This window comes from Sapajus apella, unplaced genomic scaffold, assembly GCF_009761245.1.
Source record: "Sapajus apella isolate SASKATOON/1434 unplaced genomic scaffold, GSC_monkey_1.0 scaffold12, whole genome shotgun sequence".
Classification (NCBI taxonomy): Eukaryota; Metazoa; Chordata; class Mammalia; order Primates; family Cebidae; genus Sapajus; species Sapajus apella.
Window position 1 is genome coordinate 2,968,107 of NW_022436952.1, and position 17,893 is coordinate 2,985,999.

At 38.6% G+C, this 17,893-nt stretch overlaps 1 protein-coding gene across 1 annotated transcript; it reads right to left on the reverse strand.

The window, feature by feature from the left end:
- Positions 1 to 7,932: 7,932 nt before the first annotated feature.
- LOC116552600 (keratin-associated protein 9-2-like) lies at positions 7,933 to 8,577 on the reverse strand. Its single transcript, XM_032279353.1, has 2 exons — positions 8,341 to 8,577; positions 7,933 to 8,277 (listed from the first exon to the last, which is right to left on the reverse strand). Exons 1-2 carry the CDS (start codon positions 8,575 to 8,577, stop codon positions 7,933 to 7,935), a joined length of 582 nt encoding a protein of 193 aa, XP_032135244.1.
- Between the last annotated feature and the right edge of the window lie 9,316 nt (positions 8,578 to 17,893).

The window sequence follows — 17,893 nt, forward strand, 5'->3', positions numbered from 1 at the left end:
GAATCTGGTGACCCCTTCCAATCTGGACCTTTTATCCACCTGGCCTCTGAAGCTTCCACCAATCAGCAAGACTTTTCCTTGTTGCTGTTTACATTGCTTTCAACAGTCTGTTTAGGATTGTCAAAGGGGAAGTTGCTTCTGAAATCTGGTGAATTTTTTAAAAGTAAGGGTTTAATCTGTTTCTTAATTGAGAATTAGTCATAGAGACTTTGTTTCAGATAAAAGGAAGGCAGTCTCATCATCAGCACCATTCCTGCTCTGACCTTCATCTGGTCATGTGAGTGAGTTCCTGTGGTGGGGAGGCACAGGAATTTCTCTCTGCCCAGCCTCATGTTTGACTGTATGCAGACTGGGAGGTGTCTGTGGGCAGGGGCATGATGCTGATATGTTCACAACGATGAATTGAATCCATGCCTGGCCCCAAGCCTGTTCACCCACAAAAGTCTGATTCAAGAGTAACAGGCATCTCTCTCTTTCTCTCCACCCTACTCCACCTGTCTTCCAGTTCTATCAAACTCACTTGGGAAAAGGGTGTTTGGCACAGTGTATTCCAAGATGCAGAGCCAGACCAAAGAAAGTGGGTAGACAAAGGAGTCCACTGAGATTCAGAAAGCATCAGATGGTCTCCGCGGTGGTGTGACCATTTATCCTGATTTGCCTGGGACTGACAGGTTACCAGCATGAGAATGTGGAACTCTTTGTGATATAAGTGCTCTAGATTTGGGCAAATCAAGCTGGTCCTAGCCTGAACCTGGTTACCAGTACAATTAGTGGCATTTCTTTTCTCTTTTTGTTTTCAGTGAGGGAATTAGATGCATTGAGAATCATTTTATTTATCTTTGAGGGCTAACATGCTAAATACCTATTTTAGGGATATCATTCTTTTATAAAGAATGGAGATTATTACTACTCAAGTTGATGTAATATCACAAAGTGAATACATACATGTCAATTTAACCAGGTTAGGAAATAGAAATTAAGCACACTCCTTTCAAATTATTTCTTCTGACTAATCCTCAAAGGCAGCCAATCACTCCAAAGACTTCTAATCCTGTAGGTCAGGTATTTAAAAAAAAAAAAAACTTTAATGTCAATGAAGAAAGTGTAGAATTAGGTTCTCTATCTTTGCGTTAATATTGTGATATTCATCGAAAAATTATTTGTAGTTTATTCCTTCTCATTATTGTATAATCTTCCACTGAATATGACACAATTTATTTGCTGATTGCCTCCTAGATAAATAGGTAACTTGTTTGCAGTCGGGACTCATAAAAATAATGCTGCTGTGGAAGGTTTTCTACAACATCTTTGGGAAACGTATACAAACCTTTTTGTTGGGTATACAAGCAGAAGTAGTGTTTACAGAAATGCTTGGTGAAATTTTTATTCTGTGCTCCTTTATGCCTTTTCCATCTTTTAGTACATTTATTCTTATACATTTTAGTTCTTATACTTTTATGTGTATTATCATTTAAATTTTAATTTTTGCTGTTTCTGAAATATAGAAAGACACATTTTTATGTTGATCTTTATTGAAACTGTCTTGTTAATTCTACTAGTTTTTTGGTGTGACAGGAAATTTTACATGTGCAGTCGTGACTCATAAAAAATAGTAAATTTTCTTCATTTTATAAGAGTCTTTTTAATCTTGCTTTTTTTTTTTTTTTTGCTCTTGTCCAGTAGTAGACCCTCCAGGACAAGGTCCTGCATCCTAGGGATGCAGCCGACTTGATTGTGGTGGATAAGCTTTTAAAATGTGCTGCTGAAATGATGAGTTTGTGTCCTTTGTAGGGACATGGGTGAACCTGGAAACCATCATTCTCAGCAAACTGACACAAGAGCAGAAGATCAAACACCGCATGTTCTCACTCATAGGCGGGTGTTGAACAATGAGAACACATGTACACAGGGAGGGGAGCACTACACACTGGGGTCTGTTGGGGGGAAATAGGGGAGGGTCAGTGGGGGGTGGGGAGTTGGGGAGAGATAACATGGGGAGAAATGCCAGATATAGGTGATGGGGAGGAAGGCAGCAAATCACACTGCTATGTGTGTACCTATGCAACAATCTTACATGTTCTTCACATGTACCCAAAACCTAAAATGCAATTAAAAAAAAAAAAGAAAGTGAAAAAAAAATGTGTTGCTGAATTCGGTTTGCCAGTATTTTCCTGAGGATTTTCACATTGATGTTCTACAGGGATATTGGCCTGAAATTTTCTTTTTTTGTTGGGTCTCTGCCAGGTTTTGGTATCAGGATGATGCTGGCCTCATAAAATGGGTTAGGGAGGAATCCCTCTTTTTGTATTTTTTGGAATAGTTTTAGAATTTGGCCGTGAATCCCACTGGTCTTGGGCTTTTTTTGGTTGATAGGCTATTAATTATTGCCTCAATTTCGGAACTTGTTATTGGTCTATTCAGGGATTCAACCTCTTCCTGGTTTAGTCTTGGGAGGGTGTATATGTCCAGGAATTTATCAATTTCTTCTAGATTTTCTAGTTTATTTGCGTAAAGGTGTTTAGAGTATTCTCTGATGGCAGTTTGTATTTCTGTGGGATCAGTGCTGATATCCCCTTTTTTATTTTTATTGTGTCTATTTGATTTTTCTCTCTTTTCTTCTTTATCAGTCTGGCTAGCAATATATCTATTTTGTAAATCTTTTCAAAAACCCAGCGCCTGAATTCATTGATTTTTTAAAGGTTTTTTTTGTACCTCTATTTCTTTCAGTTCTGCTTTGATCTTAGTTATTCCCTGTCTTCTGCTAGCTTTTGAACTTGTTTGCTTTTGCTTCTCTCGTTGTTTTAATTGTGATGTTGGGGTGTTGATTTTTAGATCTTTCTCACTTTCTCATGTGGGCATTTAGTGCTATAAATTTCCCTCTACACACTGCTTTACCTGTGTCCCAGAGATTCTGGTATGTTGTGTTTTTGTTTTCATTGGTTTCAAAGAACTTATTTATTTCTGCCATACTTCCTTATTTACCCAGTTGTCATTCAGAAGGAGGTTGTTCGGTTTTCCTGTAGTTGTGCGGTTTTGGTGAGTTTTTGTTTTGTTTTTGTTTGTTTGTTTTTTTAGAGGGTGTTTTTCTCTTGCTCTGTCACCCAGGCTGGAGTGCAGTGGGACAATCTTGGCTCACTACAACCTCCACTTCCTGGGTTCAAGCGATTCTCCTGTCTCAGCCTCCTGAGTAGCTGGCATTACAGGCATGTGCCACAATGCTTAGCTAATTTTTTTTGTATTTTTAGAAGAGAAAGGGTTTCACCATTTTAGCCAGGATGGTCTCAATCTTCTGACTTCATGATCCACCCGCCTCAGCCTCCGAAAGTGCTGGGATTACAAGCATGAGCCAATGTGCCTGGCTTCGAGTGAGTTTCTTAATTCTGAGCTCTAATTTGATTGCACTGTGATGTGAGAGACTTTATTCATTCATTTATTTATTTTTATTTGTTTTTATTGCATTTTAGGTTTTGGGGTACATGTGAAGAACATGCAAGATTGTTACATAAGTACACACATAACAGTGTGATTTGCTGCCTTCCTCCCCATCACCTATATCTGGGATTTCTCCCCATGCTATCTCTCCCCAACTCCCCAACCCCTGCTGTCCCTCCCCTATTTCCCCCCAACAGACCCCAGTGTGTGATATTCCCCTCCCTGTGTCCATGTGTTCTCATTGTTCAACACCCACTATGAGTGAGAACACGTGGTGTTTGATTTTCTGTTCTTGTGTCAGTTTGCTGAGAATGATGGTTTCCAGGTTCATCCACGTCCCTACAAAGGACACAAATGTGAGAAACTTCTTATTATAATTTCCATTCTTTTGAATTTGCTGAGGAGTGTTTTACTTCTAATTATGTGGTCAATTTTAGAGTAGGTGCTATGCGGCGCTAAGAAGAATGTATATTCTGTTGATTTGGGGTGGAGTTCTGTAGAAGTCTATTAGGTCTGTTTGGTCTAGTGCTGAGTTCAAGTCCTGAATATCCTTGTTAATTTTCAGTCTCATTGATCTGTCTAATATTGACAGTTGGATGTTCAAGTCCCTCACCATTTCTCTCTCTCTCTTTCTTTTTTTTTTTTTTAGATGGAGTCTTACTTTGTTGCCCGGGCTGGAGTGCAGTGGCATGATCTCAGCTCACTGCAAGCTCCACCTCCAGGGTTCAAGCGATTCTCCTCTCTCCAACTCTCCAGTAGCTGGGACTATAGGCACACACCACCACATCTGGCTAATTTTTGTATCTTTTAGTAGAGAAAGGGTTTCACCATGTTGGCCAGGCTGACCTCAAACTCCTGACCTTGTGATCCACCTGTCTCAGCTTCCTAAAGAGCTTGGATTACAGGCATATGCCACCGTGCCCAGCCACTCTCTCACTATTATTGTGTGGGAGTCTAAGTCTTTTTGTTGGTCTCTAAGAACTTGCTTTATGAGTCTGGGTGCTCCTGTATTGGGTTAATATATATTTAGGATAGTTAGCTCTTCTTGTTGCATTGATCCCTTTACCATTATGTAATGCACTCCTTTGTCTTTTTTTGATCTTTGTTGGTTTAAAATCTGTTTTATCAGAGATTAGAATTTTTTTTCCTGTTTTTTTTTTTTTCTTTCCATTTGCTTGGTAAATATCCCTCCATCCCTTTATTTTGAGCCTATGTGTGTCTTTGCATGTGAGATGGGTATTCTGACTACAGCACACCCATGGATCTTGACTCTTTATGCAATTTGCCAGTCTGTGTCTTTTAATTCAGGCATGTAGCCCATTTACATTTAAGGTCAATATGGTTATGTGTGAATTTGATCCTGTCATTATGATGTTAGCTGGTTATTTTGCCAATTAGCTGATGTAGTTTCTTTATAGTGTTGATGGTCTTTACATTTTGGTATGTTTTTGCAGTGGCTGGTACTGGTTTCTCCTTTCCACATTTAGTGCTTTCTTTAGGAGCTCTTGTAAGGCATGCCTGGTGGTGACAAAATCTCTCAGTATTTGCTTGTCTGTAAAGGATTTTATTTCTCCTTCACTTATGAAGCTTAGTTTGGCTGTATATGAAATTCTGGGTTGAAAATTCTTTTCTTTAAGAATGCTGAATATTGGTCCCCACTCTCTTCTAGATTGTAGGGTATCTGCAGAGAGATCTGCTGTTAGTCTTATGGGCTTTCCTTCATGGGTAACCTGACCTTTCTCTCTCTCTGCCCTTAGCGTTTTTTCCTTCATTTCATCCTCAGTGAATCTGATGATTATGTGTCTTGTGGTTGCTCTTCTTGAGGTGTATCTTTGTGGTGTTCTCTGTACTTCCTGAATTTGAATGTTGGCCTATCTTGCTAAGTTGGAGAAGTTCTTCTGGATAATATCCTGAAGTGTGTTTTCCAACTTGGTTCCATTCTCTCCAGCACTTTCAGATACACCAATCAAACATAGGTTTGGTCTTTTCACATGGTCCCATATTTCTTGGAGGCTTTGTTTATTTCTTTTGGTTCTTTTTTCTCTTATCTTGTCTTCACACTTTATTTTATTAAGTTTATCTTGACTCTCTGATATCCTTTCTTCTGCTTGATCGATTTGACTATTGATGGTTGTGTATGCTTCATGAATTTCTCGTGCTGTGTTTTTTAACTCCATCAGGTCATTTACATTTTTCTCTAAACTGGCTATTCTAATTAGCATTTCCTGTAACCTTTTATCAAAATTCTTACCTTCATTGAATTGGGTTAGAAAATGCTCCTTAGCTTGGAGGAGTTTAGAATTACCCATCTTCTGAAGCCTACTTCTGTCAATTCATCAAACTCATTCTCTATCCAGATTTGTTCCCTTGCTGGCAAGGAGTTGTGATCCTTTGGAGGAGAAAGGGCATTCTGGGTTTTGGAATTTTCAGCCTTTTTGCGCTGGTTTTTCCTTATCTTTGTGGATTTATCTACCTTTGGTCTTTGATGCTGATGACCTTCGGATGGGGTTTTTGCGTGAGCATCCTTTTGGTGGATGTTGATGCTGTTGCTTTCTGTTTGTTAGTTTTCCTTCTAACAGTCAGGCCCCTCTTCTGCAGCTCTGCTGGAGTTTGCTGGAGGTTCACTCCAGACCCTGTTTGCTTGGGTATCACCAGTGGATGCTGCAGAATAGCAAAGATTGCTGTCTTCTCTTTCCTCTGGAAGCTTCGTCCCTTTCAACTGGAAACAAATTATCTCTCAATGTTTGGGTGCAAATGAAGTGTGGCCTAAGTTTTATGGGGCATGACTTAATCTCCTGTTACCATTTATGTGGGTGACCAGAAGAATGAGGACATACAGAATGCCAATTCCATGACTTCAACAAACATATATTTCCAGATGAGCCTTTCACACCAAAGTCCTAGGACAGAGGCAGGAACAGAATGGGTGCTCAAAAATATTTAAAGAAGTTCACCAGCGGCTGAGCAGAGACTGAGAAAATAAAATGTTCACATGATTCACAAGGGCTCTGAAAACAAGTTGTTGATCTTAAGATGTGACTATTTGTTAGGGGAATAAATTTGGGAAGAGCTTTGTTAGTAGAAAATGATCTGCAAATGCATGGAATTGGTGTGTCTACTGTCAGAGATCAACGTAAACCACACCTCTTCCTGGTGCTAAGTCCTTAGTATAAATTCTTCTTTATAGTCATCTGTAAATGTGACAACACCACAGCTGAAATCAGAAACCCTGGGCCTAGACCCGATTCTGTCTGTCCTTAGCTACATGGCATGATGCAGGTCACTTTACTCACCTTGGTTCTGTCCAAGTTTGAGGCTGTCATGTGACTTAGATTAGATAATGTATGTGAGATGCAAAACAATCATGGAAACAATACAAAACATAATACAGGAGGCATGATAGTAAAGACTTTATTAGGAAATAAACAAGCAATGCTCCTTTCAGCTAGGAAGATAATACAGAGTTGTCATAGAAGAGTCACAAAAATTTGTATTATATTGAAACAAAATGATTTATCATTGTAAAGATCTAATAAGGGCCAGGTGTGGTGGCTTACGCCTATAATCCCAGCACTTTGGGAGGCCAAGGTGGGCGGATCACCTGAGATCAGGAGTTTGAGACCAGCCTGGCCAACATGGTAAAACCCCATCTCTACTAAAAATACAAAAAATTAGCCAGGTGTGGTGGCAGGCACCGGTAATCCCAGCTACTCAGGAGGCTGAGGCAGGAGAATCACTTGAACCTGGGAAGCAGAGGTTGCAGTGAGCTGAGATTGCACCATTGCACTCCACCCTAGGCAATAAGAGTGAAATTCCATCTCAAAAAGAGAAAAAAGATCTAATAAGACAGATATGAGAGCTTTCTTTTTTTTTTTTTTTTTAGAAATTTTCCTAGGGTAAAAAAACAGAGATCATTTTGTCAAGGCTCAGACCATAAATCCACATCAAGAACAGATGAAGCTGACCAGCAGCTCGGTCAATGAAGAGAATATTGGAGTGAAAAAGATTGCACTCATTAAGCAACCTCATAAATCTGTTAACAAGAAGATGACTGACAGTTTACTGACAGCATATATGTTATCAGCAGAGGAAGTGGAGTGAGCTTGCCACAGATATGGATAACTGGGCCCTGCATGGTGGCTTACGCCTGTAATCCTAGCACTTTGGGAGGCCAAGGTGGGTGGATCACCTGAGGTTGGGAGTTCGAGACCAGCCTGACAGATATGGAGAAACCCTGTCTCTACTAAAAATACAAAATTAGCCAGGCATGGTGACACATGCCTGTAATCCCAGCTACTCAGGATGCTGAGGCAGGAGAATCACTTCAACCTGGGAGGTGGAGGTTGCGGTGAGCTGAGATCGTGCCATTGCACTCCAGCCTGGGTAACAAGAGTGAAACTCTGTCTCAAAAAAAAAAAAAATAGAAAGAAATAAATGGATATCTGGCTATTCTGATGATGGAAGTTTGTATTATGCAGGTAGTGATCTGTGGTAAGTTGATCAATAACTATTGGGCTGGCAGTCCCTAGACACACAGCAGGCTGAGCGGCAGCAGGGCTGGCAGCAGCTGGATCCACAGGTCTGGTCTAGGCAACCAGGCAGGAAGGCACACATGGGCTGGTAGCAGGTTCTCCTGCAGTACATGGGTGCACAGGAGCTGGGTTGGTAGCAGCTGGACCCACTGTCAGTTTGGCCATAACAGCTGGAGCTGCAGTAGGTGAGCTGGCAGCAGGGTGTGCTACAGCAGCTGGTCACACAGGCTGGTTGGCAGCAGGTGGTCCTGCAGCAGGTGGTCACACAGCAGGCTGGGCAGCAGGAGGGCTGGCAGCATCTGGATCCACAGCACTAGTTTAGGCAATCAGGCAGGCAGACACACGTGGGGTGGTAGCAGGTTATCCAGCAGTAGACAGGTGTACAGCAGCTAGGTCGACAGCAGGATGTATTGCAGCAACTGGGGCAGCAGCAAGACTGGCAGCAGCTGGACATGCAGCAGATGGGTTGGCAGCAGGCGGCCCTGCAGCAAGTCATAGGCTGGCAGCAAGGGGAGCAGCAGTGGGTAATGGTGTCAGGGGTGGAGAGTGGGTTCCTGTTCAGAGGTGAGTTTCCTAGAGCTTGATAACTATTCAATCTGAACGTTTTAGACATAGTACCCCAAAGTTTGGACCAATGAGCAGAACTTGTCTTTGATATTGTTTATGTGAATTTCTCTAGTCCATTGGGAAATGTTCCAGAGAGGAAGTTTTCTCTTCAGTGCTGTGAATTTTCTTTGAATAATTGATTTGTTTGCTTTTTTAATTGACAAATAACCATCAGAACTATTTTCCTGAACTGAGAAATGAATCATTCTCCCTATCAATTAAGCACTGATCCTCATTTTAAAAGCTAAGTACAGTATTTGGTCATCTAACAGATTCTATGTAGCTTGGTGAGATGTCAGGACCATTGTTAGTCACCATCTATTTTTCCTTATTGCTGTTTACTTTGGGAAGCACCTTTGAAATAGAAATGATGTTGAATCATGGTGATGACTTAAAAATCAAGTTTAGGGAGGCTTCTGATGCCACCTGCAATGTAGAAGCTAGCATAAGACTTATCTTCCTGCTATAAACAATAATAAAAGCTTTGTAAATATATGAAACAACTGTTTGCAGATATTAGATGACAGTGAGCTTTGTGTTATGGTTCTTGAAGGAAGATACATGGGGGGGAAAAAAGAAACACATGGGTTTGTATATTTTCAAAATTGCAGTGCCAGAAGAAATAGAGTCCGTATAGGGAGCAAGAAGAGAGAGACAGGCATTGAAGGAGTTCATCATAATTGCTTCTCTCAGTCTGAAATGTGATTTTGGATGGTTAAATTTTCTAAAGCTTGACCCAGGTAAAATTATCAATTATTTCTTTTAAAATAATACTATTTTTGTCTTGGTCAGGAGGTATTTATATACCTAAAAATAAAAAATTTTCACATACATTATCTAGTTAGGGTTTTAAGATTTTTTTTTTGGCCTTCAAGCTATTAATACACCTGGAATTGATTTTTTTTTTGTACATGATAAGTGATCGGAATCCAAGTTCATCTTTTCCATGGAACATTCTCAGCTTTATTGATGGATATGTTCTCATTTTCATCCAGGGTATTTATTATTTATTTGTGTCTTCTTTATATATCTTGATCAATCTTGTCAGTGGCTTATCATTTATTAGTATTTTTTTTTTAGAAAAAGAAACAAATTTTGGCTTTGTTCATATTCTCTGTGATATCTTTGTTAACTAGTTCATCAATTTACATCTTATGTTTTTTGGCTGTTTTTCTTTTTCTTATTCACTAAGATGTACACTTAGTTCATTTATTGTTAGGTTTTATTCTTGTTTAATATTTAAATATTAAAGGCTACTTAAAGTGTATACATTTTATCACAGACCATTTTCATAGCACCCCACAAGTCTTGATATGTAATATTTTCATTATAATCCAGTGACACTTTTTTTCCTTTACATTGTAGATTCTTCCTTTTTGGTCTTCCAAGTCAGTATATCCTCTGTAATTTATCTCACTTATTGTGCACTTTAATGATTATATGCTCTGTTATTACTTTTGTATCTAATATTATGCTTGGTTGTGTCTCCTCCCCATCATACATGTTTATTTTTATTAATTTTTCATTTTTGAAATAATTTCATACTCTTAGAAAGTTGTAAACATAGTACAAAGGATTCCCATATACCTTCACTAGATTCCTCAAATGTTAACATTTTACCATGCCTCTTTAACATTATTTCTATACATATAAGCGTTACTACTGTTGGTTTTTAAGAGTAAGTTGCAGTTAGAATCTCCTTTTATCACTAAATTCCGCCTTATCCCTACGTACTTCAGTGTGTGTTTCTTTGGTCACAGCCCAATGATTAAAACCAAAATCTTAACACTGATGCAGGATATTGTCTCTGGTTGGTTCTTACTCAGGTTGTGTTTTTTTTTTTCTCTGTATTTGTCTATATTGATAATAGCTTCCCTTATGTCAAAATGTATTTATTATGTTTAGTTAAAACCCAGTTGAAGATTTGCGGACCGGGAAGATGGAGTGGGTATACTTTTCCACATTCTTCCTCCTAAGTACAACTACAAATTCTGGATATTATACATAAAGCAAACACAAGAGGACTCTGAAAGGTGGAGTGAAGAAAGCAGCCAGGCTAGAAAGCTCAGGACTTAAGGAACAAGAAGTCTGGGTTTTCTTTTTGCTGCAAGTACTCTAGACATGGAGCCTGAGAAGCCTGCAACTCTGAAACTCTAATGGACGCGCGCACACACACACACACACACACACACACACACACACACACACAGTTCCAATAAACACCTATCTCTACCTAAAGGGTCAGAAAAGAGGTGGCTTAGCAAGAAGAAAAAATTTAGATGCTAACTGCTCTGCTCCGGAAGCAACTATGGCTTCACTGCCAACCATCCCAGTAAAAGCCGGGTGGGGACTAGACTTCCTTCCCTGAGAAGCTGTAATGAGTTTCCCCAACACTCCCACTGAGATAGTGAAAGAGAAGGCCAAGTAGGGCTGTGAAACTTTAATCTCTGCCAGTCAGTAATGACCCCCATCCCCAACAAACATAGACACAGAGTGTCAGTGGAGACCATGTGGAGGGCCAGAGCTCTCATCTCTGCTCAGCAGTAATGAGGTGCTTCCCCACCTTGCTTGCCAGCACAGGGTGAATCGGGGAACTGATCTACTTTCATGTGACAGTAATGAGGCAGCCTCTATTCCCCATTCTCTCGCTAGAACAATGTAGCCAGCCAAAACAAAAGATTACATAAAATCCAGCCAAAACAAAAGATTACATAAAAAAGAGTTTCATAACATAATACAAATAGGGCCAGGTACTAATAAAAAATCACTTAACACATAAAAACCAGGAGATATGTAACTGGATGAAAAAGACAACCATAAATGCCAATGTTGAGATGCCAGATATGTTACAATTATCTGACAAAGATTTTAAAGCAATCATGATAAAAATAAATCAATAAGGCCAGGCATGGTGGCTCACACCTGTAATCCCAGCACTTTGGGAGGCTGAGGCGGGTGGATCATGAGGTCAAGAGATAAAGACTATCCTGGCCAACATGGTGAAACCCCGTCTCTACTAAAAATACAAAAATTAGCCAGTGTGGTGGCACACGCCTGTAATCCCAGCTACTCTGGAGGCTGAGGCAGGAGAATCCCTTCAACCCAGGAGGTGGAGGTTGCAGTGAGCCGAGATCACGCCACTGCACTCCAGGCTGGCGACAGAGCAAGACTTCGTCTAAAAAAAAAAAAAGTCAATGAACAAAACATAGAGTGTATGTTTAAAATATACTTTAAACAAATGAAAGAGTAGAAAGTATCAAAAAGAAATAAAAGATATAATAAATAACTATATTGAATATCTATATGTAAATTTTGGAACTAAAAAATGCGATAACCAAAATAAAAATCTCAGTGGATGGCTCAACAGCAGAATGGAGATAAAAGAAAAGTATCAGTGAACTAGAAAATAAAACATTAGAAAATGTCCAACCCAAACAACAGAGAAAATATACTGAAGAAAAATTAAAAATTTAACAGAGCTTAGGGGACCTGTGAGACTAAAACAAAAGATGTAATATTCATCTCCCCAGAGTCCCAGAAGGAAAGCTGAAAAAGGGCAGGGCTGAAAAAGTGTTCAAAAGCAACATAGTTGAAAATCTCCCCAATTTAGCAAGAGACATAAACCTACAAATTCAACAAGGTAAGAAAATCCCAAATAGGATAAGCTCAAAGAAATCTGTGCAAACACACATAGTAGTTAACTTATGAAAAGGAAAGATAAAGTAAATGCAATCAGAGAAAGAAACACCTTACCTTTAGAGGAAAACAATTAAAATTGCAGTGGATTTCTCATTATTTTTTTAAGTGTTGAAATAAAAGAACTATAAGCACAGAATCTTTTACCTGGTGAAAATATACTTCAGGAATGAAACATTCTCAGGAGAAAGAAAACAAAGAGAATTTGCTGCTAGCAGGGTTATTCTAAAATATAGCTAAAGGAAATTCTATAAACAGAAAGGAAATGATAAAATAAGGACCTTGGAACATCAGAAAGGAAGAAAAATCACAGCAAGTAAAAATATGGGTAAGTATAGTAAACTTTCCTTCTCCTCTTGTGTTTTCTAAATCATTTTCACTTTGACAGCTAAAGTGAAAATTATAACACTGAGTGGTTCTAAATAAATGTAGTGGAAATATTTAAGACATAAACAGAGTAAAGTAAAGGGACATAAATGAAGTTAAAGTTTCTATACCTCAGTAGAACTGGTTAAAAAAAAAAAACGACACTAGTAAATGGTGATAAGTTGTATATACATATAAAATAACATCTACAGAAACAAATTTAAAAAGCTAAGCAAAGAGGTACCTTAAAAAACACTATAGATAAATCAAAATAGAGTTCTAAAAATGTTCAGTAAGCACACAGAAGTCAAAAAAATAGAGTACCAAAAGAAAAAAAAAAAAAAGCAGAGCAAACATAAAACAAAAATACAAAATGGCAGACTTGTGCTCTAATATGAATAATTACATTAAATGTCAATGGTTTAAATAAACCAATTTAAAGACAGATTGGCAGACTGTGTCAAAAAATATGTCCCAACCATATGCAGTCTAAAAGAAACTCAATTTAAACATAATGATATAGGCAGGTTGAAATTAAAAAGATGGAAATTAAAATAAAATGTCATTTACAATCTCTGTAAAACATACTTAGGCGTAAATTTAAAAAACATGTACAGGACTTATCACAGCAAAATTTAAAAAATAGATATCAATAAGATTCTTCCAAAATGTGTATAGAAAGACAAAAGAACTAGAATAGCTAAAACAATTTCAAAGAATAATGTGAAAGAAATCAATCTATTTAATTTCAAGATTTATGATATAGCTACAGTAATCAAGGCTGTGTGATACTGGGGGAGGAATGGACAGCTAAATGAATAGATTGAAAAAAAGAACCTAGAAATAGACCTAAACAAATACAGTTGATGGGTTTGAACTGCACAGTTCCACTTATATGTGGATTTTCTGCTTCTGCCACTAATGAGACAGCAAGACCAACCCCTCCTGTTCCTCCTCCTCCGCAGCCTACTTGACATGAAGACAACCAGGATGAACACTTTTATGGTGATCCATTTCCACTTAATAAAGAGTAAATACATTTTCTCTTTCTTAATTTTCTTAATAGCATTTTCTTTTCTTCAACTTACTTTATTTAAAAATACAATATATAATACATATAACATACAAAATATGTGTTAATTGACTGTTCATTTTATTGGTAAATCTTCCATTCAACAGTAGGGTGTAAGCAGTTACGTTTTGGGGGAGTCAAAAGTTACATGCAGATTTCTAGCTCTGTGGAGGTTTGCTGCTCCTAACCCTTGCATTGTTTAAGGGTTGACTGTATCCCTAACCAATTTTTGATAAATGTAAACCAACAATCAACGGAGGAAAGTTATCTCTTTAAACAAATTTTTCTAGAGCAATTAGACATCCAGAGGGGAAAAAACCCTAAAAATTAACTCAAAATGAATTACAAACTTAAATATAAAATGTAAAATTATAAAACTTTTGGAAAAAAATAGGAGAAAATCTTTAGCACGTAATATCCAAGAGTTCTTAGGTAGCACTGAAAACATGATCCATTAAAGAAAAATTAATAAATTGATTTCTAAAAATTATGTTCTGGCTAGATGTGGTGGCTCATGCCTGTAATCTTAGCACTTTGGGAAGCCAGGGCAGGCAGATCATGAGATCAGGAGTGTGAGACTAACATGGTGAAACCCTGTCTCTACTAAAAGTAAAATAAAAAAAAAATTAGCCAGGCATGGTGGCGAGGGGAAGGGGGTGGCTCCTGTAATCCCAGCTACTAGGGAGGCTGAGGCAGGAGAATCACTTGAAACCAGGAGGCGGAAGTTGCAGTGAGCAGAGATGGTGCCACCGCACTCCAGCCTGGGTGAAAGAACAAAACTCTGTCTAAAAAGAAAAACATTATGTTCTGCAAAAGAATGAAAAGACAAGCTGCAAACTATACATGATACATATTTGCAAATCACATGTTTGACAAAGAACTAGAATCTAGAATATATAACTTTAAAAACTGAACAGTTAGACAACAAACAGTAAAAGTACAGCATGAGCAAAAGACATGAAGAAATATTTCATGGAAGAAGATATGCCGATGACGAATAAGCATGTGAAAAGATGTTCAACGTCATTAGCCCTTAGGGAAATGCAAACTAAAACCACGCTGAGCTAGCACACTTATCAGAACGGCTGAAATAAATGCTGGTGAGTGTGCAAAGAAACAAAAACACTTATACATATAAAATGGTGCAGACACTCTGGAAAACAGTTGATGCTGTTGCTTAAAAATTCAACATGCTGGCCAGGCAAGGTGGCTCATGCCTGTAATTCCAGCACTTTGGAATCTGAGGCAGACAGATCACTTGAGATCAGGGATTCGAGACCAGCCTGGCCAACAGGGTAAAACCCCGTCTCTACTAAAAACACAAAAAATTAGCTGGGCATGGTGGTGCATGCCTGCAATCCCAGCTACTTGGGAGGCTGAAGTGGGAGAATCTTTGGAACCTGGGAGGTGGAGGTTGCAGTGAGCCCAAATCGTGCCACTGCACTCCAGCCTGGGTGACAGAGTGAGACTCTAAAAAAAATAATTAAACATGCAATTACCATACAACTCAGTAATTGTACTTGTTCACACAAAACTTTGTACATGAATGTTTATGGCTGTTTTGTAATGGTTTGAAACAGGAAGCAACCCAGAAATCCTTCAACATGTGGTCAAACTATGGTAGATACATACCAGAGAATACTTCTCAGCAACAAAAAGGAAAAACTGTTCAACAATCTGTTTCAATTTTCAGGGAATTATACTGTGCTGATAAAACCCATTTCAGAATGTTAAGTACTGTCTGATTCCTTTTACATAACATCCTTGGTTGCCAGGTGTTAAGAAGGGAGTGGGTGTGGGAGGGAGGTGAGTGTGGCTGTAAAAGAACAATGGAAAGATCATTGTGGTGACAGAAATGTGTTGTACATTGGCTATGTCAATATCAGCATCATATGCTGGTGATGATGTTTTTCGGCAGTTTTGGGAGATGTTACTATTGGGGAAAACTGGGCAAAGAGTATATGGATTTCTTGTATCACATCTTACAACTGCATGCAAATCTCTGTTCTTTTAAAATAAAAGCTTTAATTATAAATTCAATTTAAGACAAGAAGAAATGTTTTTGTTTGTTTGTTTGTTTGTTTTGAGGCTGAATCTTGCTCTGTCACCAGGCTAGAGTGCAGTGGCACAATCTCAGCTCACTGCAACCTCCACCTCCCTGGTTCAAGCAATTCCCCTACCTCACCCTCCCGAGTAACTGGGATCGAAGGTGCATGCCACCACGGCTGGCTAATTTTTTTGTGTTTTTAGTAGAGATGGGGTGGGGATGTTCACCATGTTGGCCAAACTGGTCCTGAATTCCTGATCTCAGGTAATCCACCTGCCTTGGCCTCCCAAAGTGCTGGGATTATAGGCATGAGCCACTGCACCCAGCTGAAAGAGTTTTAAGAAGCATTTTATCTTTAAAAGGCGGAAGAACATGGGTTTTGGAGATTGGTCAAACATCTGACCACTTCCACTGTTACCATGAGATCATGCATCAGATAGAGCTGAGCAGTTTCTTCTTTTCTTTTTTTTAAAATTGTATTTCCATAAGTTTTTTGGGGAACAGTATTTGGTTGCGTGAGTATGTTCTTTAGTGGTGATTTGTGAGATTTTGGTGCACCCATCACCCAAGTAGTATATACTGAACCCAATTTGTAGTCTTTTATCCCTCACCCCCTCCCATCTTTTCCCCTGAGTCCCCAAAGACCATTGTATCATTCTTACACCTTTGCATTCTCATAGCTTAGTTCCCACTTACAAGATTTTAGGTTTGTTTTTCCATTCCTGAGTTCCTTCACTTAAAATAATAGTCTCCAATTTCATCCAGATTGCTGTGAGTGCCATTAATTCATTCATTTTAATGGCTGAGTAATATTCCATCATATATACAACCGTTTCTTTATCCGCTCTTTGACAGATGGCTATCTGGGCTGGTTCCATATTTTTGCAGTTGTGAATTGTGCTGCTATAAACATGCATGTGCAAGTATCTTCTTCGTATAATGAGTTCTTTCCCTCTAGGTAGATAACCAGTATTAGGATTGCTAGATCAAGTTGTAGTTCTACTTTTTGTTCTTTAAGGAATCTCCACACTGTTTTCCACAGTGCTTGTATTAGTTTACATTCCCACCATAAGAAGCTTCTTAAATTAAAAAAAAAATCCTAACTTCCTGATGAATCTGGATTCATAATATCTGTACTCCATTCTGAGGGGACTTCAGATGTTGGCGTGACTTTATTTCAGTATGTGTTTTAAAAAGGAAAGAAAAGTATGTGATAATATATGTGTGTATCTCTTGCCTCCCAATTTTCTCCATTGATCTGTATCTCTCATTTTACCAGGACTTCCCCCAAACAGCTTTGTTTTGGAAAGCAGAAAAATGTTGTATTATTTGTGCAACACATGCACGTTGCTTTAACTTCCTCAACACTGATTTCCTCAGCTTGAATGTGGAGCCACTAATACCTACCTTTTGGGATTGCATGGGAATGAGATAGAGTGTGGATGAAGCAACTACCTCAATACTTAGTGTATAGCAGGGTCTCAGTAAATGTCGGTAACTCACCCATTCATTCCCCCTGTTGGAGAGTTTAACAACCTGGCAGAGAATTCCAGATACATCCTCTAGGAAGATCATACATCTGTCACATCTAGTGGTTAACTCACTGAAAGCACCTTTATGTCCTCTAAAGAAGGTGGCCACAGTCAAAACATTTAAGTGTCATCCCAAAGCTGAATTAGATCTTGTACTGCTGTGTCCCTTGGCCATTCTCTTCTTTACTCAGTTTCTCATCAGGTTCCTCCATTTGGGAACCAGCCTAATGCCCCTCTTGACTTTAAATAGTACATACTTTCCTCTCATTTTCTTCTTTCTACAATTTCTCCCTTTTTTTCTGAAAACTCTGATTTTGACTTCCTTTAGCACAATTGTCTTTGTCTTCTTTATTTCACAGAACAAAGGAAGTTATTTTGTTTCCTTTTATGGTCCAGAGATTATGATTAGATCAAAGGACATAAGTCCATTGCATGGTAACCTTAATTCTTAGGATTCTGTACAAATTTATCTTCCCTTAACAAAGTTCATGTTAGGAAACAAAATTGCCCCAAAGTTTGGGAACCCAGGAAGCACGGTGCAATCTTGTGTGCTTTGCAAAGGTAATTCTTAATCCTAATTTCTGTTAAGATGAATGAAATGATACCCAGA

Excerpts from the sequence above, each read along its gene's own strand:
- LOC116552600 (XM_032279353.1), bottom strand. The coding sequence starts at position 8,577 with ATGTCTAAAACGTTCAGATTGAATAGTTATCAAGCTCTAGGAAACTCA. Across the intron at positions 8,278-8,340 it reads GACCTAGCTGCTGTACACCT|TGCTGTGGATCCAGATGCTG; the intron begins GTCTACTGCTGG and ends TGCCTAAACTAG.